The sequence below is a fragment of the Stegostoma tigrinum genome, chromosome 14, assembly GCF_030684315.1.
Source record: "Stegostoma tigrinum isolate sSteTig4 chromosome 14, sSteTig4.hap1, whole genome shotgun sequence".
Classification (NCBI taxonomy): domain Eukaryota; kingdom Metazoa; phylum Chordata; class Chondrichthyes; order Orectolobiformes; family Stegostomatidae; genus Stegostoma; species Stegostoma tigrinum.
The window spans coordinates 38,411,809-38,438,646 of NC_081367.1; the positions used below are offsets into that span (position 1 = coordinate 38,411,809).

Sequence of the window (26,838 nt, forward strand, 5' to 3'; positions counted from 1 at the left end):
ACCTGAAACATCAGGTTTCCTGCTCCTCTGATGCTGTTTTGCTTGCTGTGTTCATCCAACTCTACGCCTTGTTATCTCTAGAAGACAAACTGTTTGCTAGATATAATTCACACAACCCACATCTATCTTTGTAAGAATGACTTGTTAAGTAAGGAATCCAAGCAGCTATACTTGCAGTTTGCAGGATATGCAGGCAGTAACAAATATGGTTAGTGAATCAAACTTTTTAAAACATCTTTTGACATGGATTTCTACGTATGTAAATTGTGAAACAGTGCGATGACTTTGAAATGCACTGTGATAAAGTTTTGCATTCATCAACCTAGCTGGGAGCCCACCAAATCATCTCAGGAGTGTAAACTATTGCCCGCCCTGGTGTATTGATATAATGCATTAAACTTCATTAATTGGTTTTCATTTGATTGAAATCAGGCAGCACCTAAAAACTGTAATTGATTATGCTCATGTCACCACCTCAGTAAGGATAAAAATCTGCCCACTATACCACAGAAACTTGGAAGAACATAGGTTTAGTTGTTATGAGTAAACCAGGGTGGGGTTGAGGCATCTTGTTCCAGATAGGGTTGGATTCTTTTGTGGTAGAGTGACATTAGTCCAAACATGTGCACCTTGCAGATATAAATAGAAGCCCTCTGGTACCGGGTATTGTGCATTCATATTAGCAGAAAGACACAATTATTCTATTCAAAAATGACATGACAATGTACAGTATGTAAAACTTCTGCAAAGTAGCCAGAGTTTCCAGTGTCATTCTATAAAGCTTTTGTTGTGCTTTGAGAAAATCTTTGTGAATATAAGGGTGGGACAGTTCTAGCAAATAAGAGACAACTGGAAATCCTCCTTTTTAGTCTTCACCTGTCACGCTACTTCTTTCCGTTTAGAATTATACAATGCATAGAAGTGTGCTAATTTTACTCTAACGCTAGTTTTTGTCCTTTTTTTCGAGACAAAGGGCACTGACACTCAGTGTCTTCATTTGAATGTACAATATTTTGCTAAAGTAAATGCCTAATCATGCAGGTGTGGCAACCACATCTAAATCACACACTTCCCTGGCGCAGCTTTGTACCACTACATGACATAAATTGCATTTAAAAAGAAGCACAAAACATGTTTCCATCACACTAACTGGCCTTTAAAGAAGTAGAAACATAAATCAGCATTTTGTTTGATGATGCAGACATCGTAAGATCCTAAGGTACATCCACTGCTTAAAAAACACTGAGAGGTTTCAATTATATAAGCCTAAATTTTGTTTACATAAGTTTCAGTCATAAGCTAAGGAAAGGGAATTTCAAGGCATTTTGGCTGCAATTTATGAGCATATAAAGGGATTGATCCGCTAGCAATGAAAGTCAGCTGGAAGCCCACATATCCCAATTAAATCTGGTCTACAGCTATGCACATTGCAAGCAGGCTAAATTGGATCATGGCAGCTCCAGCGAATTACATCCTGGGTTTTTTTTTATCCTGGCCGGGACTCTAGACCTTGGGAAAGCGGTTGTTAGGATTTATACAGCCTGTACGAATGACCTACCAACTCCTGTCTAACCATGGCAACTTTAGTTGGACATAAACCGCTTATTATTCGAGCTGACCAGCCTAATTCACCTCTAATTATTTATTTACTTAGAGCAGGCCAGTTGCCAGTTTACACCCAACCCCCAAACCTATTATAGGGATTAGCTTGGGGGTCGGTCAGAGCTTGGGAGCTAACCACACAATTACTTTTATATGCCCCTTTCTCCTCCTGAAAATGTGCTTCACATGGGCAAAGTAAAATCCAATCCCTGAAGTGACTTAGCATGATAAACAGCCAATCAATTCAAAATATTCTGACAGATGGTGAATCAAGAAGCAAACTGCACTGATATCCTTCACTTATAAGTTTAGAGAAAGTGAAGTAAATGATTGAGATAAACATATATGATTAAAGTAGAAGCTGAAATGCCATCATTACACTTTAAACAAATATTCCTTTTCATAAATGTAGAAGATTGACATTTTGCAGATGTGGAAGTGGTGTTTTTGGTACCAGAGACGTTTTAGGGAAATGAGCATGAACTGGTAAAAAAAATCTTGTCACATTCAACAAGGAACAACATATAACTCTTTTATAGATTCTTAGTGCAGCACATTCTAGTAGAAGGGCAGGTTCTCATTAGTTCAGTAATATTACTTTACCTTCTGGAGAAATTGCAACAGCTCATCCTTTTAAGAATTTTAGAAATAATAATAATTTCTGGATTTCCCTGCTTAATTGTATGTGGAAGTTCTCCCAAAGGAGTTGCAAGCATGGAAATTACATACAGTCCCACTCATTATCTGGAATACATGCCAGACAATATTCTTTAGGGATATGGTGACAGGAAGTGAGCCTTACACTTTGCATCCAGCTGCATTCAGGTTTAAGAAACAAATATAACTGTAGGTGGAAGCCATAAATTGGTAAATGGCCTTTTTTAAATGTAATGCACTGTGGTGGTGGCTGTACTTGGAATGATACAGGCATGGTGGCTGCTGCAGGTATGTGAACATAGGAATATAGGAACAGGCCTAGGCTGTTCGGCCCATTGCGCCTGTTCAACAATTCAGTGGGATCATGGCTGATCTATGTTCTAACTTCATACAACTCTCATTAGGACACATCCCTTAATGCCTTTGCTGAACTAAAATCTATCTATCTATCTATTTAAAACCAGCGAGTGCTCTAGCGTCAACCACCATTTGTAGAAGAGAGTTCTAAGCTGGTTGGCTTTGTTTCCCTACCTTTCAGACTCTTTTTATGACGGAGGAATAATGATGGTTAATGCTGGCAGTTATTGCACCATTATTACCACTACAAAAACATGCCTATTGCAAGTCATTTAAAATATCTTCTCTCTGAATAGCAATACCTTGAGGCCATATTGGTTTTCTAACCAATATATTACAAAAGCTTAATGAATAATGGAAATTACTGGTTGTTGATGGTAATTCAATGATTGAAAGCTCATTTTGCAATTTGTAAGTATTATGTTTTAATTAAAGTTAACAGATGTAGTCTTATTTCACCTAAGTACCAACTAGATCTTTCATTAATGCTCTTAATGTTCATTCTTCTCTTTCAATAATGTGTGACAGAAAGACCAGATGATGTATTTAGTTGGAAGCAGTCAGTTTATATGCAGCACCACGGCTGCACAATAAATGATTTCTCCATTTAAGGCTGCCCCATTCACTGTCCTTGTCTTTTATTTAAAATATGAATTTTTGTTTTATGTAAATTTGACCTTTTTATTTTGCAAAAACTGCCTTGATAGATGTCGTTTGAAAATTATTCTCGGTGCTACTGTAGACCATTACGGTGTCAACATCTGGCTTTAGTCAAATATTATACTTTCTCACTGCTGGGATACACTTCATTTCATCAAAAGAGATGTCCCATATGCCCCCCTGTAGTTGAAGATTGATTTTGTTGTCCTGGGGGTGCGTGAACCAGCCACTACCCTGATTACATCTATGTAACACTCTCTTTAAAAAGCAGATTTGTACCACTTGTCACCTTGATAGATAACTTTCTGCCTGATCCTCATTGATAAGATATTGACTGAGCTGTTACTTGAATGAATGTAGCATTGATCACCCACAGAGGCAGATGAATTTGTTTACCAGCCACAAAAGAAATTAATGCCTGCTGCTCACAATATGCAGATTCTTAAAACGTGTGCATTACAAACAAAATGCTGCAGTCATATAATTACAGGATCCAAACATGATGCTTAAATGTAACTCCGATACAGATTAAACCAGCTGCTTTGTCAGAGAAGTAACATTGGATTATGTTATATTGATTGCACATGTGTAGTAGTATCTGGGTCAAGCAGGGCTAAAATATGGGGTGAATGACGACACTTAAGTATGGGAGCTGTCCAGAAGATGAGAGAAGGTGGATTGAATTGGATGTAGATGGAGAATGAGATGAGGCAGGTGGATCAGAGGGAACTGGGAGAGAGAATACAGGGACGACAAAGGCAATACGGGAAAATGATTTGGGGCTGTTGAAGGTGGCTGGCTGTAAGCTGTTGTGCATTCTTTTCCCTGATTAAAAATGGATGCAATGGTTCATTTTTAACTGAGGGAGAGGACTGGGATTTTTAGAAGAGGATGAGAGAGAAAAGGGATGGAATGCTGGAACAAGCTGTTGAGCAGAGGTCACGCAAATGCAAAGGGAGGGAATGGGTGGCCCGAGGCAAATAACTGACTTTGATCACACTGAGGGAGGTTGATGTGGATCCGAGTTGATTTTAGTCAGAAAGGAGTAGTGGAGTTAAACTATCTCTTTAATTAACTTCATTCATGGAATGTGGGTATTATGCCAGCATTTAACATCGTTCCCTAATTTGCTTTGGGAATGTGATGATGTGCTGCTTTCTTTAACCACTGCAGTTCATATGACCATTGTAGACACACATTGCTGTTAGAAAGGAGCTCCAAGACTTTTCCCTAGTGACAGTGATGGATCAGCAATGTTGTTCTAAGTCAAGATTGTGCGTGGATGTTCCCAGTTGGTAGTGTTCCCAGGCATCTACTGCTTTTGTTCTTCGAGATATAGCTTGTGAGCTCAAAAGTTGCTGTCTCAGGAGCTTTAGTAAGTTGCTTCGGAAAATCTTGCAGATGGTATAGACCACTGTGCGTTGGTGGTGAAGGGACTGAATTAGGAAGGTGTTTAATGGGATGCAAGTCAAGGAACCTGCAATTTCCTGGAGGTATCAGGGTTCTTGAGTGTATCTTGAGCTGTGTTCATCTCAGCAAGTGAAAATAACTTTCAATACCAGAGTTTTGTCTTGCAAGTGGTAGGCAGGCTTTGGCATATTAGAAGGGACTTACTTGCAGCAGAACTCCCAGCCTCAGACTAGTTTATTTTTATAGCCAAAGTATTTCTATGGCTGGGCCCATTCATCATCTTGTTAATGGCAGCCGCTAGGATATTCATAGTGGGAGAATCAGTGATGGTATTGCCATCATCAAGGGTTGATGGTTGGATTCTGTCTTTTTGGAGATGGCCATTGCTTGTTACTTGAGGTTATTCAGGGTTTGTATTAATTTTCCTGGGGGAGAGAAAAAAAGGTGGTTTTATTTTCAGTAGTGTGGGCTCGGCATAGATGAAGGCAGGTTTTTACCTTAATCTGGTGGGAGAAATGAAAGGAAGCTTGTTTGCCTTAGTGCACAGGGACGGCAGAAGTCATTGGCTGAGACTGAGGAGGCTTTAGGGGAGTAGGGCGTTGCAAGGTGAGTGGGTGGTGGGAGACGCCAGCATTAGTTCTTGGGATTGTAAAGAGAGATTTACATTTATTTTCAGAGGGCAATAGGGGTGCACAAATAAAGAACAGTATCCTGAATTTCTTCAAGGTAGAATGGAAGAATGAAGTTCCTTATTAAAGGAAAGCTGGAGGTTTGAGCTGTTGAATAGAGAGTACAGAGTTGATTGTCAATCATATGTGCGTACTGTTTCTCAAAAACAGCATTCTCACTGCAGTGATTCCATTAAACACAATAATTTCATAGTCTTTAATCCCAGGTACCAGAACTCAACTTGGAAGCAAAGATTTATAACTTATTTATTGTGTGTCTAATCTGTTTTTATTATAGACTTTAAAGACAGAATGCAGTGGGGATCTGTTCCAAAGTGAATTTGCTCTTTGTCTTTCTCATGTTATCTGTGTGTTAACTGTGCAAATTCTGGTGACTTCAACATGACAGTGAGCATGGAAATGCCATCACAGTCTCACATCCTCACAATCTTGAATCCATACCAGATAATGTCCACTTAGAGGTGTGGTGGCAATAGCTTACCTTTTGTACCCAGCCTCACTCAAGTTTGAGAAGCAACATTTTACTTGTAGGCGGAAGCCAAAAACTGATAAATGGCCTTGTTTACTGCACTGTTCTGTAGCTATTTTTAGACTAAAAACCTTTACCGCTGTCTGCTCTGGTTGGCTTTGACCCTCTTCCCTTCCAGACGGACAATGCCTTTGAGAGAAACTTGCAATTGGATATGCATCGTCACGTACAATGTGCCCTGCACCTAAAACTGCATCGTGTGTGTGTGTGTCCACTTGTTGGAGAAATCTAGGGAAATGATTCCAGGCTCCTCTTAACAAGTTCTATGAGATGTAAAAGCTCAACATTACATGTAGGCTGAGATTTTCTGATCACTTAGTAGATTGGGAGTGCCTAATAAGTAAATTGATGGAAATGTGTTGTGCTCAGTCTCTGTTCACTTTGTGCTTTTCATACATTTAGGAAGGTAAACAGCAGTTGCTGGAAACATAGCCACATTCAAATATTTGCATTATAGAGAGCATCGTGTCCATTAGTTTCCAATGCTTATGTATGATGAATGCTCCCTCATATTCCCATCTGTCGAGGTGAGCCAAATATAAGGTCACGTTTAAGAAGCCTCACAGGAAAACTGTTTCTTAAGTTGTGAGGTATTTTCTAAAGCCTTTTAGTCAACTTAATTCTACTTTTGCCACTCAGCATTCGGCTCAGTTTGTGGCATTAAGTGTGGAGCAGTCATCTCATCTTTTAGCTGTGATGTACTGTGTAGTGCTACTGTATTACTGTCCTCCTTGTTATCCCCTTATATCTGTGACTCTGAAGAAGATGAGAAACCGTGTTAAGCTTCCAAGTTCAGGGAGCACCTCAGATGTGTGTTCACCAACCATTATCCTTGTACAAAGGCTCAGTTCATGCAGAGCTTACAGTTCCCAAGGAATGTGAGATAACAAGGTATAGAGCTGGATGAACACAGCAGGCCAAGCAGCATCTTAGGAGCAGGAAAGCTGACTTTTTGGGCCTAGACCCTTCTTCAGAAATGGGGGAAGGGAAGAGCGTTCTGAAATAAATAGGGAGCAAGAGGGAGGTGGATCAAAAATGGGTAGAGGAGAAGATAGATGAAGAGGGAATCTAATTGTAGAGAATCTAATCTCTAAGAGGAGACAGACAGGCTAAAGAGGTGGGGATGGACCCAGTAAAGGTGAGTGTAGGTGGGGAGGTAGGGAGGAGATAGGTCAGTCCGGGGAGGACGGACATGTCAGTGGGGGACGGATGAGGTTAGTAGGTAGGAAATGGGGATGCAGCTTGAGGTGGGAGGAGGGGATAGGTGAGAAGGAGAACATGTTAGGGAGGCGGGGATGAGCTGGGCTGGTTTTGGGATGTAGTGGGGGGAGGGGAGATTTTGAAGCTTGTGAAGTCCACATTGCTACCATTGGGCTGCAGGGTTCCCAAGCGGAATATGAGTTGCTGTTCCTGCAACCTTCGTGTGGCATCGTTGTGGCACAGCAGGATGCCCAGGATGGACAAATCATCTGAGGAATGGGAGGGGGAGTCGAAATGGTTCGCGACTGGGAGGTGCAGCTGCTTATTGCAAACCAAGTGTAGGTGTTCTGCAAAGCAGTGCCCAAGCCTCCGCTTGGTTTCCCTGATGTAGTGGAGGCTACAAGAGGTACAGTGGATACAGTATACCACATTAACAGATGTTCAGGTGAACATCTGCTTGATGTGGAAAGTCATCTTGGGGCCTGGGATAGGGGTGAGGGAGGAGGTGTGGGGGCAGGTGTAGCACTTCCTGTGGTTGCAGGGGAAGGTGCCGGGTGTGGTTGGGCTGGAGGGGAGTGTGAAGCAGACAAGGGAGTCATGGAGAGACTGGTCCCTCCCGGAAAGCAGATAAGGGTGGGGAGGGAAAAATATCTTGGGTGGTGGGGTCAGAGTGTAGATGGCGGAAGTGTCGGAGGATGATGCGTTGGATTTGGATTTTGATTTTGGTGAGGTGTTACATGAGGACGAAGAGATTTCTGTTTTGGTTGTTATTGTGGGGCGGGGGTGTGAGGGATGAGTTGCAGGAAATGCGGGACACAAGGTCGAAGGCATTCTCGACCACTGCGGGGGTAAGTTGTGGGGTTCCTTTAAAAAACGAGGAAATCTGAGATGTACGGGAGGGGAATGCCTCATCCTGGGAACAGATGTGGAGGAGGCGAAGGAATCTGGAATAGGGGATGGCATTTTTGCAGGTAGGTGGGCGGGAGGAGGTGTATTCTAGGTAGCTGTGGGAGTCGGTGGGCTTGAAATGGATGTCGGTTTCTAGGTGGTTGCCCGAGATGTAGACAGAGGGGCCCAGGAAGGTGAGGGAGGTGTTAGAGATGCACTTAAGGTTGGCATGGAAGGCGTTGGTGAAGTGAATGAACTGTTTGAGTTCCTTGTGAGAGCACGAGGCGGCGCCAATACAGTCATCAATGTAACGGATGCTGGATCCCAAGGAATGCTGTTGTGCCAAACCCAGTGTCTGCCTACTTATGTGGGTAGATAATGTCAAGCATTAAGTGACATTGCATGAAGGACATGCAAGAGTAAACAATAGCAAGCAGAGATAATGGGAACTGCAGATGCTGGAGAATCCAAGATAAAAAAGTGTGAAGCTGGATGAACACAGCAGGCCAAGCAGCATCTCAGGAGCACAGCAGAGCCTGGTTATCTACTTCCACCAAGGTGCCACCTATATAGAGGCCTTGGTATGCCAACCTGATAAGGATCATATGGAGTTTAAATAGCAGAGAGTTCTCTGCTGTAACTACATTTATAGTCAACATGTAGTATAGAATAGAGATGCTGGGGACTTATCCCTTCCTTGTATCCCCAGGCACTCTCAAACTTGTACATCTGTGGGCATAGAATTGCAAAAAAGGTCACTGTTGTTACAATTACCTGAGGCAACACTATTCCACATTAACAGCCATCAAACAGCAAAGGGGCTGGGCTGCTGTCATCTCTCCATAAATTTATGCTTGCTTCACCATTTCCTTGTACTTTATTTGTGCCTGTCTCTTAATAACCTTCTTGCCCTTCAGCCAAAGAAAAATCTGACAGCAGCTTGGGTTTTATATTGAAGCCTTCCTAAGGCTGTGAGGATTTTGTTTCCGTTTTCTGACGACAGAAATACCCTTGGATTGTTTGCACCCATTTCAATTTCACTCACAGCAGTTTTCTGCATGAAACTTGTGCTTCAGATAGAAAAATATTCTTCTGGTGCTATAATGGTGATGGAGAATTTAATTGTAATTTACATTTGACTGTGTGACCTGTGGTGTAGATATTGAGATGCAATGAATGAGCAATAAGACTGTTCCTCAAGGTTTTGCAAGGACAAGCAATGAAAGCTTGATATATATTGTGCCTTGGAAACATTGCTGCATTCCTTCTTTGGAACATGGTATTGTTCCGATGTATTACCTTATCAGTATGCAGTCTTCTGCAACAAATGCTCCCGCTCCTGTGGGTTTTGCTGTTACTGCTGAGTCAGGTTGTCATGTTGGCTATGTATGCTATAAAAGTTGGCTGTTGATCTGAGTGTAAGCTCCCAAGTTTTAAAATTTTTGAGGTCATTCTTTTATGACACCTCCATGACCAGTACTCCATGATCCCACTGTCCATGCCTGAGCCCTCTTTGCCCCAGCGCTCCATGTCCTGCACACAACAATCTGCCTTCTTTGCCCTAGCTCTCGATATACCAGCCCTCCATACACATTCTTCTTTATCGCTTTACTTCTCACACCAACCCTCCTTACTCCAGCTATCCATTCAGCAGTCCTGTTTGCCCTTGCCCTCTACAAAAGGCATTCCATCAATGCACCACCTGCTTTAACACATCTTATACGCCAAATATCTAGCACAGCCCTGAAATGCCTTGTTTTTATTTCTTTTGTTATTATGTATTATGTACTTTCCTCAATACAGCCTTAATAAAATTCACAGATCACAGGCTCAGAGGTCACTTTCCTTTATTTAGGTTTGTTGCCTTTAATTTGAAGCTGTGAAATTTAATGGATATGAGCTGTGAGTACCTTCTTTGCTTAACACAATAATTCTAAGCAGGGCTTTATAGTTTAGAAAGGTGTGTTTAAATTAATGCATGAGCTGAACTCTACATATCGAGAGATCTAGAGAGCCCAGTACTAATGACAACAGCCTACTCACAGCAGGACTCACACTGAGGCTGCATGCATCATCAGCCCCAAATAATTATAATGCTAAAAATAACTACATGAAAGCTCTGCTCTTTTAAGCATGTAAATCAGCTTTTCAGAAGTACCAACAAGGTAACACACAGTTGAATGTCTTCGAACTTTGGAAAAGACAGTTATTCTGTGACTATAGCACCCTGCGGTGAGGACATGGCACAGATGGCTATTCCTCACACAAATTACTTCAGGCAGAAGAATCCTTTCAACATCAACAGTAACTTGTGACTAATTGCAGTCATCTGTTACGAGAGAACTCATACAGGTGTCGGGGTTGTAAGGGATAACAGAGGAATTCATTCCTGACAAATTAGGAACCACGCTAAAGCCAACAAAAGATACAACATTAACTCCAACGAGGGAGATGAATAGCCAAGTGTAAGAATGAGAGAAGTAAAGAAATTCTGGTCTATTAGTTGCAGGAAGTTTTGACAGAAAGATTGAATAGTATCTCATTCATTTCGTTTTAATTGGGGAAATCGGATATGCAGTCCTTTTAATGTTTTACTAAGTGCCATGATTAAACTATTTACATTATTCCAACACTAGTCAGGTAAGAAAACATCTCAGTACATAATAAAAGTGAATATTGGAGGCTGATGGGGATTTTTGCCATGGTGATGAAAATCAAGGAGAAAAATTTTCTTTCTTGAACAGTCCGCAGTTTAAATGGTGATTGTCCAAATTCTAGTTGTGGCCAGTGAACAATGAACAGTTAGAGAACAGGCCATCATAAACTGGGCACTGTATAATCAGAAGGGGATCATTGCTAATCTAGCTGTGCGAGACCCCTTGGGGATGAGCAACTATAACACGCTAGAATTTTTGATCAAGATGGAGAGTGAGGTAGTTGATTTGGAGCCTAGGATATTGAATCTTAATAAAGAAAACTATGAAGATATGAGGCATGGGTTGGCCTTGACAGACTGGGGAGAGTTACTTAAAGGGATGACAGTGGCTAGGCAATGGCAAACATACATTGGACGCATGGGGGAACTGCAACAACTGCTTATTCTTGCATGGCACAAAAGCAAAATGGGAACGAGGACCAACCCATGGCTTACAAAGGAAATTAAAGACAGTATCTGATCCAAGGAAGAAGCTCACAGATTGGCCAAGAAAAATAACATATATCTGAGGATTGGGAGTAGTTTATAATTGACAAAGAAGGATTAAGGGATTGATTAAGAAGGGGAAGACAAAACACAAAAGTAAGCTTGCAGGGAAGTAAAAACTGACATTGAGTTTCTATAGGTACGTGAAGAGAAAGCGATTAGTGAAAACAAATGTAGGTCCCCCACAGATAGAAACGGGGGAATGTAAAATAGGGGACAAAAAATGGCTGAGCAACTGAATATACACTTTGGTTCTTCTTCACAAAACAGGACAGAAATCAAATACCAGAAATGTTGGAGAATGCAAGATTTAATGAGAGGGACCAATTGAGGGAGATCAATATTAGTAGAGAAATGGTGCTGTGAAAATTGATGGGATTGAAGGTGGGTAAATCCCAGAGTGATTAAGGAAGTGGCCGTAGAAATAATGGATACCTTGGTGGTCATCTTCCAGGATTCTGTAGACTCTGGAACATTCCCTGCAGATTCCCTCCAGTATTCAAAAAGGGAGGTTGACAGGAAAAAAACGAATTATAGTCCAGTAAGCCTAACATTGGTATCCATTGAATCCATTCTCAAGGATTTTATCACAGAGCATCTAGAAAGCAGTGACAGGATCAGACAGAGTCAGCATGGATTTACGATGGGAAATCACACTTGACAAATCTGTTGGAATTCTATGAAGATGTAACCAGTAGAAGGGAGCAAGTTGATGTGGTTAATTTAGACTTTTAGAAAGCATTTGACGAAGTCCCACATGAGAGATTAACCTGCAAGATTAAAGCGCATGGTAATGGGGGAAATGTATTAGGATAGATAGGAAACTCGGTGGCAGAGAAGAAACAAAGAGTAGGAATTAATGAGTCCTTTTCAAATTGGTAGGCAGTAATTAGTTAGGCGCTGTACAGATCAGTACTAGGACTCCAGCTATTCACTGATTTGGATGGGGGATCAAAAAGTTTGCAGACAGTATCAAGTTGGGCAGGAGGGTGAACTGTGACGAGGATGCAGAGATCCTTCAGCATGATCTCGACAGGTTGGGTGAGTGGGCAAATCATCGGCGGATGCAACATAGTTAGGATAAATGAGAGATTATTCACTTCAGAAGCGAAAACAAGAAGGCAGATTACTACCTGAAAGACTGTAAATTGGTGTGGAGGGTGGGTGGGGGAACGGTGCAGGAGTGGGGGTTGAGTGTGTAGTGGGACCTGGGTGTCCTTGTGCGCGACTCAGTGAAGGAAAGTATGCAGGTGCAGCGGGCAATAAAGAAGGCAAATGGTATGTTGGCCTTCATTTCGAGAGGTTTTGAGTGCAGGAGCAGGGATGTGTTGTGCAGTTATACAGGCCTGTGGTGAGACCACACCTGGAATATTGTGCGCAGTTTTCATTTCATTTTCTGAGAAAGATTGCTGTTGCTTTTGAAGGAGTGCAGCAAAGGTTTACCAGGCTGATTCCGGGGACGGGGTGGGACTGCGGCATGAGGAGAGATTGACTTGGTTGGAATTGTTTCCACTGGAGTTCAGACAAATGATGGGGAATCTCACAGAGATTTATAAAATTCTAACAGGTCTAGATATGATGCAGGGTGGATGTTCCCAATGGTGGGCGTGCCCAGAACCAGGGGTGACAGTATGAGGATTTGGGGGAGGCAATTTAGGGTGGAGATGAGGAGACATTTCTTCACCCAAAGAGTGGTGAACCTGTTGAATTCATTATCACAGGAAGGAGTTTATGCCAAAACATGGAATGTATCTAAGATGTGATGAGATATAGCACTTGGGGGTCAAAGGTTATGAGGAGAAAGCAGGATTAAGCTATTGAGCTGGACGAACAACCATGATGGTGAGGAAGTGTGGAGTAGGCTCGAAGGGCCTGAATGGCCTCCTCCTGCTGTAATCTTCCTTGTTTCTATGTAATTTAGTTTGGAAATTCTGAATTACTGCAACTCCAAGCCATGTACATTTTAACGTTCTTGAGGTGTATCTTTAGAGATTAATTTCTCCTTGATTTTTTTTTAAAAAACTGACTCTACTATTTATATTGTATTCCCGTTATAACTTCATTTTATGGTTTTTCAGTATAACTATGGCAAAGTAAATTACAGTAAGGTTTTTTTTACACACAGCATGGTTTGCATGTGGAATGAACACCAGAAGAAGTGGCGGATACGGGTAAAGATGCAATGTTTAAAAGACATTTAGATACATACATGAATAAGATACATTTGTAGGAATATTGGCCAAGTCCAGGCAGGAGGGACTGGTTTAGTTTGGGATTATGGTTGACATGGACTGGTTGGGCTGAAGGGTCTGTTTCTACGCTGTGAGATTCTGTTTTGGGGGAAAAATCTTGCAGCTTTGAAGCAGTGGGAACTTGTTCGACAGAAGCTGAGAGCCTTTGAAGAAATTGAAGCTTCTTGAGGGTAGTAAAGATGGGTAATAATGTCATGCATCTTGAGGCTGAATGAATCATGAGGCAGATGAAGTGAGATCAACAGATTTCCTTAATCTCACTGTTTTGCAATCATTTTTCCATTAACATCTGTTGTTGATTGCTGACAAAAAGGATTCTGATCGGAAAAAGAGTAACTTGAAGCTCAGTTGTGTCACCTTTTCTGTTTGATCCATTGTCAATGTGTTGGATGCCTTTTAAGGGATGATTTTAAAGTTTGCAAAGGTTTTCTGAAATAGTTGTGGTACTTGCTTTTTGGAAACAAAATGTTGCTGCTAGGTACATTTGGAAATCCTACATTCCTACAAAATAAACTGAGCAAAAACAGTGAATGCTTCCCTGTTATTGCTCACCTGTCAACCCAAATTAAGTACGTTTACAACGAAAGGTCAGCGGTAGGGAAATTATTGGAGAAGATGCTTAAGGACAGGACTGAGATTTATTTGGAAATGATGTGGACTTTTTAGTGACAGGTGACGCGGCGTTATGCAGAGGAGGTCGGTTCACCCCAACTTGATTGAATTTTGTGAGGAAGTAACAAAGATGATTGATAAGGGCAGGAAGATAGATGGCGATACGAATTTTAGTAAAGCCTTGGACAGGTCCGTTATAGCGGACTGATACAGAAGGTGAAATCACATGGATCCACAGTGAGCCGGTAAGATGGATACAGAATTTACCTAATATAGAAAACAGACAATAGTGTGGAAAGAGGGCTTTCTGATTGGGGATTTGTGACCAGTGGTGTTCTGCAGGGATATATTATAGGATTGTGGATAGTTAAGAGGATTGCCAGAGATATAGCAGGGTATAGATGGCTAGAGACTGTGGCAGAGAAATTGTAGAAGGAATTTAATCCAGATAAATGGGATGTGATGCATTTTAGAAGATCTAATGCAGGAGGGAAGTACACAGTAAATGGCAGAATCCTTACAAGCGTTAACATACAGAATGATCTCAGTGTACATGTCTACATTTCCATGAAAGTGGCAACACAAATGGGTGAGGTGGTCAAGAAAGCATATGGCATGTTTGCCTTCATTAGTCAGAGTTAGAGTATGAAAATTGGTAAGTCATGTTGCAGTTATATAGAACTTTAGTTAGGTCATATTGTGAATATCATGTACAGTTCTCATCAGCACATTGGAGAGGGTACGGAAAAGATTTACCAGAATGTTAATTGTCTTGGAGGGCATTAGCTATGAGGAGTCATACAGCGCGGAAGCAGACCCTTTGGTCTAACCAGTCCATGCCAAATATAATTCCAAACTAAACTAGTCCCACCTGCCTGCTCCTGGCCTATGTCCCTCCAAACCTTTCCTATTCACGTACTTATTCAAATGCCTTTTAATTGTTGCAATTGTACCTGCAAGCACCACTTCATGAGGAAGTTCACTCCACACCCGAATCACCCTGTGTGTAAAACAAAAATCCTGTTATGTCTTTTTTAAATCTCTCTCCTCACCTTTAAAAATGTGACCCCTAATCTTGAAATCCCCCATTCTAGGGAAAGGATAACTACTGTTGACTCTAACGATGTCTCTGATTATTTTATAAACTTCTGACAAATTGCCTCTCAACTTCCTGCTCTCCAGTGGGAAAAGTCTCAGCCTGTCCAGCCTTTCTTCATAACTTAAACCTTCCACACCCAGCCACATCCTGGTAAATCTCTTCTGAACCCTCTTTCACTTAATAATATCCTCCCAATAACTGGGCAACCAGAAATGGACTGTATTCCAGAAGAGGCTTCACCAATGTCCTGTATAACCTCTACATGACTTCCCAACTCCTATGCTCAAAGGACTGAGCAATGAAGGCAAATGTGCCATACACATTTTTTTAACCATCTTGAGATACTGGACAATTTGATTTGATTTGTTTTCCTTTGAATGTTGGAGGCTGAGGGGCAACCTAATAGAAATTTCCATCACTATGAGAGGCATGGGTGGAATGGATATTCTGATTGCTTTTTCCAAGGTAGCAGTATCAAATACCAAGGGATGTAAGTTTATGGTAAAAGGGGGAAAGTTTACAAGAGATGAGACAGCCAAGTTTTTTTTCCACAGAGGATGTAAATACTTGGAATGTGCTGCCAGAGAGTGTGTTGGAGGTGGATGCAATAGTCACATTTTAAGAGGCATCTTGACAGTCATTTGAATAGGTAGGGAATAGAGGAATACAGCAAAAACGTTTTCGGTTTAGTTCGGCATCATGTGTTGGTGCAGGCTATGTGAGCGGAAGGGCCTGGTCTTTGTTCCTTAAAGTAGTAAATTTGAAATTCCCAAAGAACAACAAAATATTTTGTGATCCAACAACAATTTCATTGAAACCTGCAGTGTGCTGAAACCAAGAGAATTCATACAATCAAGATTAATCATAAATATTTCCTTTGTTCGAAACATTTTTGTGTGGAAACTGAGCTGGTTAGACATGTTTTCTAATTGTCACCATGACACAGATTCAAAGATAAAGGACCAAGGCAAAATGTTTGACCTGAAATTTGATCTGCCGATTTATTTTCACCTAAAACTGCCTCACACCCTTACATGTGCCAAGGTGATGAGCAAAACAAAATCCATAATTTAAAATAGCAGAGCAACTTTTAAAGATTTGAGAGGTTCTGCCAGCTCTCACAAATGCTGGTTATATCTTCAAAAGTGGGTTACAAAAGGGTTTTACCTATTTGCATTTAATCTTGCTAATAATTTGGGCCTCTGAAAATTAGGCTATTTCAGTCTGTCATTCAAAATGATAACTTTTTTTGTCAAGCATGACAATTAATTAATCATATTTTTCAACAAATTGGAGCTGAACTGGAAGATGTAAAAACATGAAGAAACAGCCAGAAGCCATTTTGCACTTTGAGCATGCCCTGCTATTAAATCAGCTTTCAATCCACTTTTCTGCTAGTCCCCACAACATTCGACTCTCTTACTTAAACTGGGTTCAAAGACAGGGTGTTGGCCGTAAAATTGGACTGGCATTGAATGCAGACAAGCGTGGAATTCTTGACCAGTTTTCTAGAAGCCAGATTAAGTAGAAAATGGCTATCCACTTACTAGTGTTGGGTAGATTGTTGAATCATTTAAGAGGCTATTGATCAGAGAAGACAAGGATTTTCCGATCTGTCTATGGCCTATATTGTAGGGAACACAGCATGCTACCTGGAGATAATCTCTGAGTGCTAGACAGGGGATGGGGCCTACATGCGCACACACACACCTCCACAATGGTGTGTGGCCATATGTAATTTCAAATGCTCAAAGGGCACTTCAAGATGGAAGTAATCACTCTCTCTCTCTGACCTGTAATGGCATACTGCAGCTCCTTCTGTGCTGGATGGCCTCATTTTTGCTTGACAGCTTCCAAAGCCTGCTCATTGTCCTCAATTAGACAGAGAATATACTCCTTGGTCATTTCCTAGCCAATTGATCAAAACCCAAAATAAAAACAAAGTGCTGGATAAACTCAGCAGGTGTGTACAGAGATACACAGTTAATGTTTCAAGTCCAATACATCATCTTCAGAACTAGGCCTGATATCGGATTCCTGCTTCTGCCATACTGTGGAGTCCTGACCCTAAATCCTGCTTCAAGTTCCAACATAAAAGCAGTAAGCTTGTTTATTATCCAGCATCTGTGGGACCAGGAGTGTGCCATTTGGTCAAATATTCCAGATAATCAAGACGTCCACAAAGTCAATGTAAAAACACACACTAAGTAAGAGAAAGTTAGTACAGGGGTATACACATCACTTATACTTTCCGTACAGCATAAATCACTCAAATAATAATGCAACTTTACCATTGATAAAAGTTGCCAGCAGAGAGTCTTCTCACTCGCACCCTCAACTGGTTACTTGGACATCATATAGTTTGCGGTATTTCAGTAGAATTTGATTTGAAATTGAATCAACTGTTAATATTTCATGTGGCCATTCAATTGAACAACAAGTACATTGTGGTGAATAAATTCAAAAAATATAATATTTATACAGCAAATGCAGTATATTTCGTGGTATTTAAAGTGCACAATTTATGCCGGTTTATCGAGAGTCTTGGTTCATAAGGTGCCGATTTAAAATAAAGTTTGTTGAGTCTATCTTTTTGATATCTGAAAAGATTTCACAGGCAGGTAATTAATGGATGTGAGTTTGCTCGCTGAGCTGGAAGGTTAGTTTTCAGACGTTTCGTCACCATTCTAGGTAACATCATCAGTGAGCCTCCGACGAAGCGCTGGTGTTATGTCCCGCTTTCTATTTATCTGGTTATCTGGAGTTCCGGAACTCCATCAACAAACACATTGATTTGGAGCCAATCTACCATCCCCTGAGAAAAAGAACAGGAAATAACATCACCAACCCAAGGAAACCTAACCAGATAAATAGAAAGCGGGACATAACACCAGCGCTTCGTCGGAGGCTCACTGATGATGTTACCTAGAATGGTGATGAAACGTCTGAAAACAAACCTTCCAGCTCAGCGAGCAAACTCACATCCAGAACCTCAACCTGAGCTACAAATCTTCTCAAAACTCGCTAGCAGAGCTATTGGAACAATGGATTTAAAGACATGGAAAAATCAATGAGATCATCAACTTTTCTTTTTCTCTGAAGCATGATAATTAAGGCAAATTAAACAGACTAGTCCTCAGAACAAAATGTGAAAAGGCCAATCTTTGGAATTATATGCATTGTTTTAAACATATCTATATTATATTCCAGGTCATAAGTCAGCTTCTTTATCCTATGAATTTAAGCAAAGAATGAGGTGACATATTTTTGAAAATTTAAGATGACATCCAACATTTGCCGTTTTATATTTAAAAGATGCTTTCTACATCTTAAGTCTGTCTATGCCAGTACATTATTGTTGGAAATAGTAGATTACATAATTGTGTACTTACTAACCTGTAAAGAGGGCCTAATGACTCAGTAGTTCAGCCACTGCCTTAACCAAAAACTGCACATTTTTTAATTTGTTCATGGGACATGTGTCACAGGCTAGACTAGCTTTCATTGCCTTTACCTAATTGCTTTAGAGAAGGTGCTGTTGTGTTGCTTTCTTGAACTTGCTGGATAGAACAGGAAGCACTTGGATAAAGTGTTCCTTCATTCTGAACTCCAAAAAAAAAGCTGGTATAAAAGAACTGAAATATACTGTGCTCCTTTTCAAATAAAGCCTAATTCAAACTGGGAGTCGATCCAAGAAAGAACCAGGGGCTAAAACAGAATATGGAAAGTTACTGTGATCCCTTCCCGTTATTTTTTCTCTTGTTTTATTCTGAGTACACTTTATTAATCCCACTGGCCTCGGAGTTGTAAAGTTCAACCCAACCTATGTCAGGCCTTAAATTAAACTAGCCTTTATTAGGCTTTTGAGTTCCTGCTTCTCAGAAATCAGCTAGAGATACAACTGGAAATAATTTTGGTTTAGATCGCCAAATAGAAAACTGATGAATCTCCCATCGTGTCCAATTTTCCATTCTGCCCATTTCCCTCACCGTTGAAATCAATGAGAAGCAAAATTGAGTAGGGAATAAAACCAAGGACCAATCCATTCCAGTCAGTCTTCAGCAAGATACATCAGGTTTAAGTTATTCCAAGCATATTTATTCATAATTTTTCTTAAATAGAAGCATAATTCTAAGTAAGCATTTCATTACTTTTATCTTTCATAGCTGGAACAAGCAGCATATAACATATCAAAACAAAGAATATTGGAAAAACTTTGAAGATCTGACAGTATCTATGGAGTGAGAGAAATAAAGTTAATGGAATGAACTTTCTCATGGGCCATGGGATCCCAGTGTCAGGACTATAAGTTTCAACTGAGCCTCAGATGGCCTCACTGTGTCTACAGGAACAAATTTATAAGAAGTGACCTACAATTTTAGCATGGACAGTGGGATCAGAACGTGGGAGACACACTGAAAGATGACATAGCACAGAATGGCTTTCAGCCCAAAGGAGAGACGTGGACACTGCTGAGGGAGCTAGATGAACACGTGCTGAGTGGACGTGTCTAAGGACAGTGCTAGAGAACTATCCTATTGGGCCATGATGTTTTTTAAGGCAAATGAAAAGGAATGCAGAAATTTGACAAACTTTGAGAGGTCCTTTTCACAGAGATCCATGTCCAGATTTATAAACCAATTAATTAAATCATGTCTGAAAATCTGTAAAAGATCAGACTAACAAAAGAAATTCAAATATTCATAATTTGCTTGCAGTACTGCATATTTTGTTTTGATTATTTGAAATTTGCTGAATAGTTAAAGTTAAAACAGGGGATCAAGTAATTTTACTCTCTAAACAATTACTAAAGGAATTACTAATTTAAATTTCTCGTGGTACATTTGGCAATAGAAGATTAGCAAATCTAGTCAATGTGAGCATAAAATGGGGAACAGGGTCTGTCAGAGCAAGAAATCATATACATAATGGAACTTTACCAGTTTGAAAATGAACCTATATAAACTTGTGGTTTAATTCAAAGGTTTGACAGCACATTGCTGGTTTTAGAGTTTTACTTCAGGTTTGCTGATGAATTAATTTCCTGCTGATTTAAAAGAGCTGATACTATGTACAGCCCCTCTGTTTTTCGTTAATGCAACATATAGACGGAGCCCACAAATTCACTTTAACAAGATGCACTGCTTGAGGCATTTTCTCCTCAACATGGTACACATATATTCATTAAACCATTTTATTACCTTTATTGTATTAAAATAACCAAGGGAATGGTTGAGATATTTTAATTACAGTACAGTATTCAAAGGTTATGCTTATGGGCATATTTTAAAGACATCTGCTATTCATTAAAGCATCTATGTGTCCTTTTTAAACCACAGCACAGGACAGGTTTGCTCCAGGAACATCTATTTGTTTTTCAAAATATTAACTGTCCCATTGCAAAAACAATAATGAAAACTTACTCAGGCATTGAGACCCAAACAATATCTCAAAATGCTGGTTTCATTATTTTAAATGTAAAACACTTATGCTGTGCTCTTTCAATTGCCCAGATTTGAAGGAATGTAATACAAAAGGGCTTTGAACTATGTTCAGTGAACCACATTATACAGTGGCAATGGTAGGCCTGAAGGTGATCATATAAAAGGACGCAAATAACGCTTCAGAGAAACTCTAACTGTAACAGGCGAGCAAAGTTACATAAAGTTATTCTGCAGCCTTAGAAAGCTTCTTACAGCAATATAGATGCATGACTGTAAAATCGCAAATGTGGTTACATGGGTGAAAAGACTTTTTAAAACTCTCTTTTCCCCCCCATTCTTTTCTCCTCTCCTTCCCTGCAGAGTACAATGGGTGTTATCTCATAGGTTATACTTTATGCAAACAGTCCAGACAGTGAGAACCACCAAGCTGTTTAATCTTGGGAGGCATAATACCTATTATTAATCCATTTCTTAGCCAGTAGCAATGAGCCTCCACCTTGCTTGAGGAGACATTGGGTAGCAGTCAGCACTGGAAACTCTTGCCAAACCAGGAAAAACAGGGAAGAAGTGTAGCACAAGTGTTTTGCATGTTAATTTTAGTTACTTAGGTTTGGGCCTGAAATAACATGGGTAGCATGGTGGTACTGCTGCCTCACAGCGCCAGGGACCTGGGTTCAATTCCAGCCTTGGGCGACCGTCTGTATGGAGTTCGCACATTCTCCCTGTGTCTGTGTGGGTTTCTTCCCACGGTCCAGAGATCTGCAGGCTAGGTGGATTGGCCATGCTAAATTGCCCATAGTGCTCAGGAATGTGTAGATTAGGTGGGTTAGAGGGGAACAGGTCTGGGTGCGATGATCTGAGATTTGATGTGGACTTGTTGGGCCGAAAGGCCTGTTTCCGCACTGTAGGGATTCTGTAACTATCTTAAATGTACAAGATATAATCTGGTTTATGTGGTTTTGTGATACAATGGGCTGTACTTTTAGCCCTCAGTCTGTCATTGAAATATTTTCAACAGAGTCTGCACAGGCAAAGGCGATTGCGTCATCGATTGATACAGTGCAGAAGAAGGCCATTCAATCCACCTTGCCTATGGCAGCAATCTGGTGGATTGGTGTCATCAGTGCCATGCCCCTATTCTTTCTCCAGTGTTCTGTAACCTTTTCCTTTCAAATAGTTATCCAGTTCTCATTTGAATGTCATTGAATCTGTTACCACCACCTCCGAAGCAGTGCAGATACAAAGTCCCAAACTTTGTCAAAGTATCTCAGCATAAAGAATGACTTTTAAAATGTAAACATTATTTGAGCCTTCTGAGATAAAGTACAAAAATTGTCCTTCAGCATTTTTATTTCCCTTCCACATCGGTCTAAAAATACTTTACTGGAGGTCGCATAACTCCCGTGTCTGTCTGTCATTGTTCTGATTGCATTACTTGCATGACTTCAAGAGCCATCCACAAAGGATGTACATGCCAGCTATCTAACTGGGAGCTTTTTTCTGTTCTCATAGGCGATTTATCTGTGGCTATTTGTTGAACATATGTGAAGTATTTTCTTGTTCTTGTCACAATTCTCTGAACAGAAGTTGTTTTGACTTTGGTTTGCTCGCATTTGTCATTGCCACAGTCTGCTTCTACCTTCCATAAGCAGAATAATTTACCCAGATGCCTCAATTCGCCTTCTGCTTTTAAAGGTGGATGTTCTGATTTGAATGACCCCATGACAGAGAATGTGTTGAGACATTCACTCAATACACCTAGTACATTGTGAATTTCTGTTTCTGGCTGAACAACTAAGTTAAAGTATAAATAAAACCGAAAAAACTGCAGATGCTGTAAATTAGAGAAAGAAAACAGAAGTTGCTGGAAAAGCTCAACAGGTCTGGCAGCATCTGTGAAGAGATCAGAATAAATGTTTTGGGCCAGTTGCCCTTCCTCAGAACCTAAGTTAAGGTCCTCATTTAATATTAATTGTGAGCTCCTACTTAAACAGCAATTTGCCTCGGATTTATAATTTAAAGGAAATGGCTTTTAAGATTTGAAAATATTTCTAAATATTCGATTTCTTAAAAAAAATGTAAAATCTGAATTCTTAAGTAGAATAGAAATTATAAGAAGAATAACGAAAGGTGCATTTAAACAAAATCTTTCACAATCCCAAAGGACTTTTAATTATAGTCACTGAAACAGTTCAACTACTTTGTGTCCAACCAGCTCCCACAAATAGCATTGTGTTATAAAATGACTAGATCATCTATTTTAATAACTTTACCTGAGGGATTAATTTTGGCTGGGATGCCAGGGATAAATTTCCAGTGCTTCAAAGTGGCCATTGGATGTTTGACCACACCTGGTCAAACAGATGCGTAACTCAGTTTAAAATTTATGCTACAAAGCAATACCTCTGACATATGCAACAATCTCTCTCAGTACAGTCAATCTGGCTGTTGGTGCTCCAGACCATAACCGGAACTAAAACCTTGTGGTTTATGGGACTTGAGGGCTACCAGTTGAGTGATAGGTCAAATCTGGATCGACAGAAGGTTTACATTAAGAGCAGTTCTTTCTGGTATGCAAATGAAGAGTTCTCCTTGGTTTCCTAAAGCAACTGAAGCACACAGTTCTGCTTCAATAGTCAGCTCCGTAATTCCATAATGGAAATGATTGCCTTGAATCAGAAGACTGCTGTACATACCATTTAGCAATTACAGAAGAGCTTGCAGTATGAAAATCTCAACCTCTGCCCTGACTCTGTGCTCACCCACCCTTAAAATGCAGCTTCTGTTTGAAGGAAAACTAACAAGATTTTTATCAGCTACTGATATCACTTACAGAAGGTGTTTTGGACAATGTGTTGAGAACAACATATGAAAATGGTGTTGCGTGTTCCTGGCATTATGGAGTAACATCAATGAGTCAGAGCAGGTTTAATATTCCAGATACTGAATAGTTGAGTTTTCATAATTAGCCTGCATACGACTGTAAAACACTGAGAAGTGCAACAGTCGTACCATGAATATGCTGCTTCCTTACTTGTTTCATGGCTCTGCATATCCCTACTGTGAACTACTTGTATGCCATCCCTTTCAAACTTCAATTACTTCATTTACTAAGCATTCCATTCCTCATGACATTCCATGTAAAGAAATTTATCCTGTTCTGTTCCCTGCTCTCACTGACAACTTTACCAGGTATTCCCTGCCACTGACTGAAAACTGAGGAAAATAAACTATCATTATTCAAAACCTTCCATGCTTTTAAACTGTTCTGTTAATTCTTCTCTCATTCTTCCGTGGGTCAGTGAAAATAGTCCTAATGTTTTAAGTCTGTTTCTCAAAACTCGAGTTTCTCTCCCTGTGGGGAGATTTTGCCTGTGCTTTGTGCAAGGAAATCATTAATAATTAGAATTACCTTTTGTGCAGCAAGTATGTCATTCCAAATAACAGATTAAATTAAAAGGTGTTCACCGTCCATGCAACATACAATTCCTAAAGCTTCACGTGTTCTAATCATTTTTTTTTAAATGCTCCAAACATGTCCTCTGTGAAACTTATCCTTCATCTTGTTTTAAACAAGTTCCTTTCCATCACTGCCTGGAGATCTCAGCTCATATTATCAGTATTTATTTTATTACACTCAAGATTTTGTGGAATATATGTGTAATTAAACTTCAAACAGATTTCATTGGAGAATGTGATCAAGTTGTTTCACTCCCTTTTCTGAATGTGGGTTTATTTTTTAAATCATAGAAATAGTTACTGAGAAATAACATTTGCCAATCAGATATTGGGAGCTCGTGAGGTGGAATAATGTAAGATTTTTTTGTCACATCCGTAAAGTTGTTAGTTAAACACTTCAACATTAAATTCTTCCACTGTTTTGGAGCGTTCTGGAAGTAGTTTGTTGCAAGAGATCTGTGTTGACATTGGTCAGATTAGAAAGGAATGAGTTTCCTTCCAGATACTACTTGCCAAGAGGCTCTTTGTAGATAAATGCTATTTGCAGTGCTGTGATAGTAGTTGGAGTAAGTCTCATATCACAGAGCAGCACTCATTAAACTTTCACTGTCTAACTAAAACATGAAAGATTATTCGGTGTCCTGCTACAAGAAAATCTGATTAATTAAAATATGACAGATGAGCATTGTCTAATAATACAAGAAATCTATTCAGAAAAAGTTACTGCTCACTGATATTTTAAAATAACCCAGACCCTGTTCTGAATTGTTAAGTCTCGCGATGTTCTTTTGAGCATTTTTGGTGTGGAATTCAAAGATTCAAAATATTCTGTCTTTAGAATTTGAATTCACTTAGGCTAGATAGTCAGAGTCTTTCTCCTGGGATGGAAATATTAATAAATACTGGGGGTATAGGTTTAAGATGAGAGGAGAGATGTGCAAGGAAAGTTTATTTACACAGAGGGTCATGGGTGCCTGGAATACACTGGCAGAGAAGAGGGGAATACGGGCCATTTACAGGCAGGTGCGATTAGTTAAGAATGTCATCATGGTGACCACAGATATGGTGGGTCAAAGGGCCCGTTCCTGTGCTGTACAATTGAGTATTCTACATGCTTCAAACATATAGTGGAATAGGCAAAATGTAGGAGCTGGGATGGCTTAGTGAGTAACTGTACTGTGTTTGGGTTCAAGTCCTAACCCACTCAGGGTCAGGATAAATTGGTACCTGTCTCCAGCACAGATAAATGGACAGGGTTGATGGTTGGAAAGGCAAACAATACCACGTATCTAATCCAAAAAAAATTTTATAGCTGATATGAAAGTGAACAACTAGCATTGTAATGCCCCATGTAACATGGGAAAAAGGAAAGCAGCCAACCTAAATATGTTTGTGATGTTTAGCAGCACAACAGCATTCCACTGTAAGACCATTATTGTCTTAGAATATTAATAAGCTGTCAACCTGAACAGTCTGATTTTGTTTTGTGTCTGTGTTTGACTGCATATCATATATCTGCAATTTTTGCTTTTAAATCTTAGAGCTTTTTCGGGTTATTTGTAAAGGGATTGCTTCCTTCCTAAGGAAAATGTACTGATGTTCTTTCCAAATGTGGCTTTGTACCTGCAAGGAAAGCTTTTGAGAAGCATTTATTCTTTGTTCTGTAGACTAGCTAGCATTAAACATCTAAATGTGTTTGCCGGTAAAATACTATGTTCCTAATTACTGTTTGTTCTTGGCTTTCAGCTTGTAGCCCAGGAACATTCAAATCCAAACAAGGGCATGAACCCTGTGCACTTTGCCCATCAAACAGCAGGATCAACACTGAAGCAGCCACTGTCTGTCAGTGCAAAAATGGATTCTATCGCGCAGACAGTGACCAGCCTGAGATGGGATGCACAAGTTAGTCACTCGTTCTCATTTGTTTATATTAACCAGAAATATAACAGTTTTTGTTATATCATGCCATTCATATTACGCTTTGTTAATTTGTGACAAACAGTGATTCTCACAGAATTGATTACAATTCTGGTACACTGTTCTGATATCCATATATGTGTTCTAATTTCTTAGGAGGTCATAGATCAGTTTTGTCTCAACTTTTCTGATATTGGAAAGCCAAATACTGTCTTTAAAATACAACCTTAGCTGTATAGCAAATTACCAATTCTTAGCTAAATACTATGATGCTTTGACATAACCTATTTCATGTTATATTCTCATTCTTAAACCTGTACTGAAGTGAAGTTTCTTTGTTTTTCAGTACTGTAGTAATGAGTGGTTTTTTTTCGTGTTTTAAGTTTAAAAATACTAAAATAACGAAGCAAAGGTCTGATTATGATGAAGCAACAGATGCATCCTTACTGTCTTCATTGTCCACCAAAGCTGAAGGTTCAAAACACTCAAGACATAATGAGCAGAAGCTGCCTTACTCTGCCATTAATTCATGTTAATTGAAAATTTGACATGGGATTTTGATACTATTTAGCATTAAAGATGTAATTAGAAACACAACCAAATGAATATGATCAGTATAGTAGTGGGCAAATTCAGACACATTTGAAAGAATGGCATTGCATCCAATCAAGCTCCAAGTATTTTAAACACTAATCAAGTCCAGTCTTTTCAGCATTGGTACAATAATAGCAGAACCTAAGCTGCCTAAGCTAAGATATAATCTTACTTACATAGATTATTTTACAGGCCTAAATAATAGTTTGTGTTGTGAAGGACTTTGAAGCAGACAATATCTTACAAGAACAAAGACAGCAGTTTTTA

General features: G+C 39.8%; 1 protein-coding gene across 3 annotated transcripts in view; it reads left to right on the forward strand.

The window, feature by feature from the left end:
• LOC125457520 (ephrin type-B receptor 3-like) overlaps positions 1–26,838 on the forward strand; it is a 92,686-nt gene that overhangs the window by 34,362 nt on the left and 31,486 nt on the right. For all 3 annotated transcript variants that reach the window (XM_048541816.2, XM_048541818.2, XM_048541820.2), the window contains exon 4: positions 25,807–25,962. In XM_048541816.2, coding sequence (XP_048397773.2) covers positions 25,807–25,962 — 156 coding nt within the window. The remainder of the gene's footprint in view (positions 1–25,806; positions 25,963–26,838) is intronic.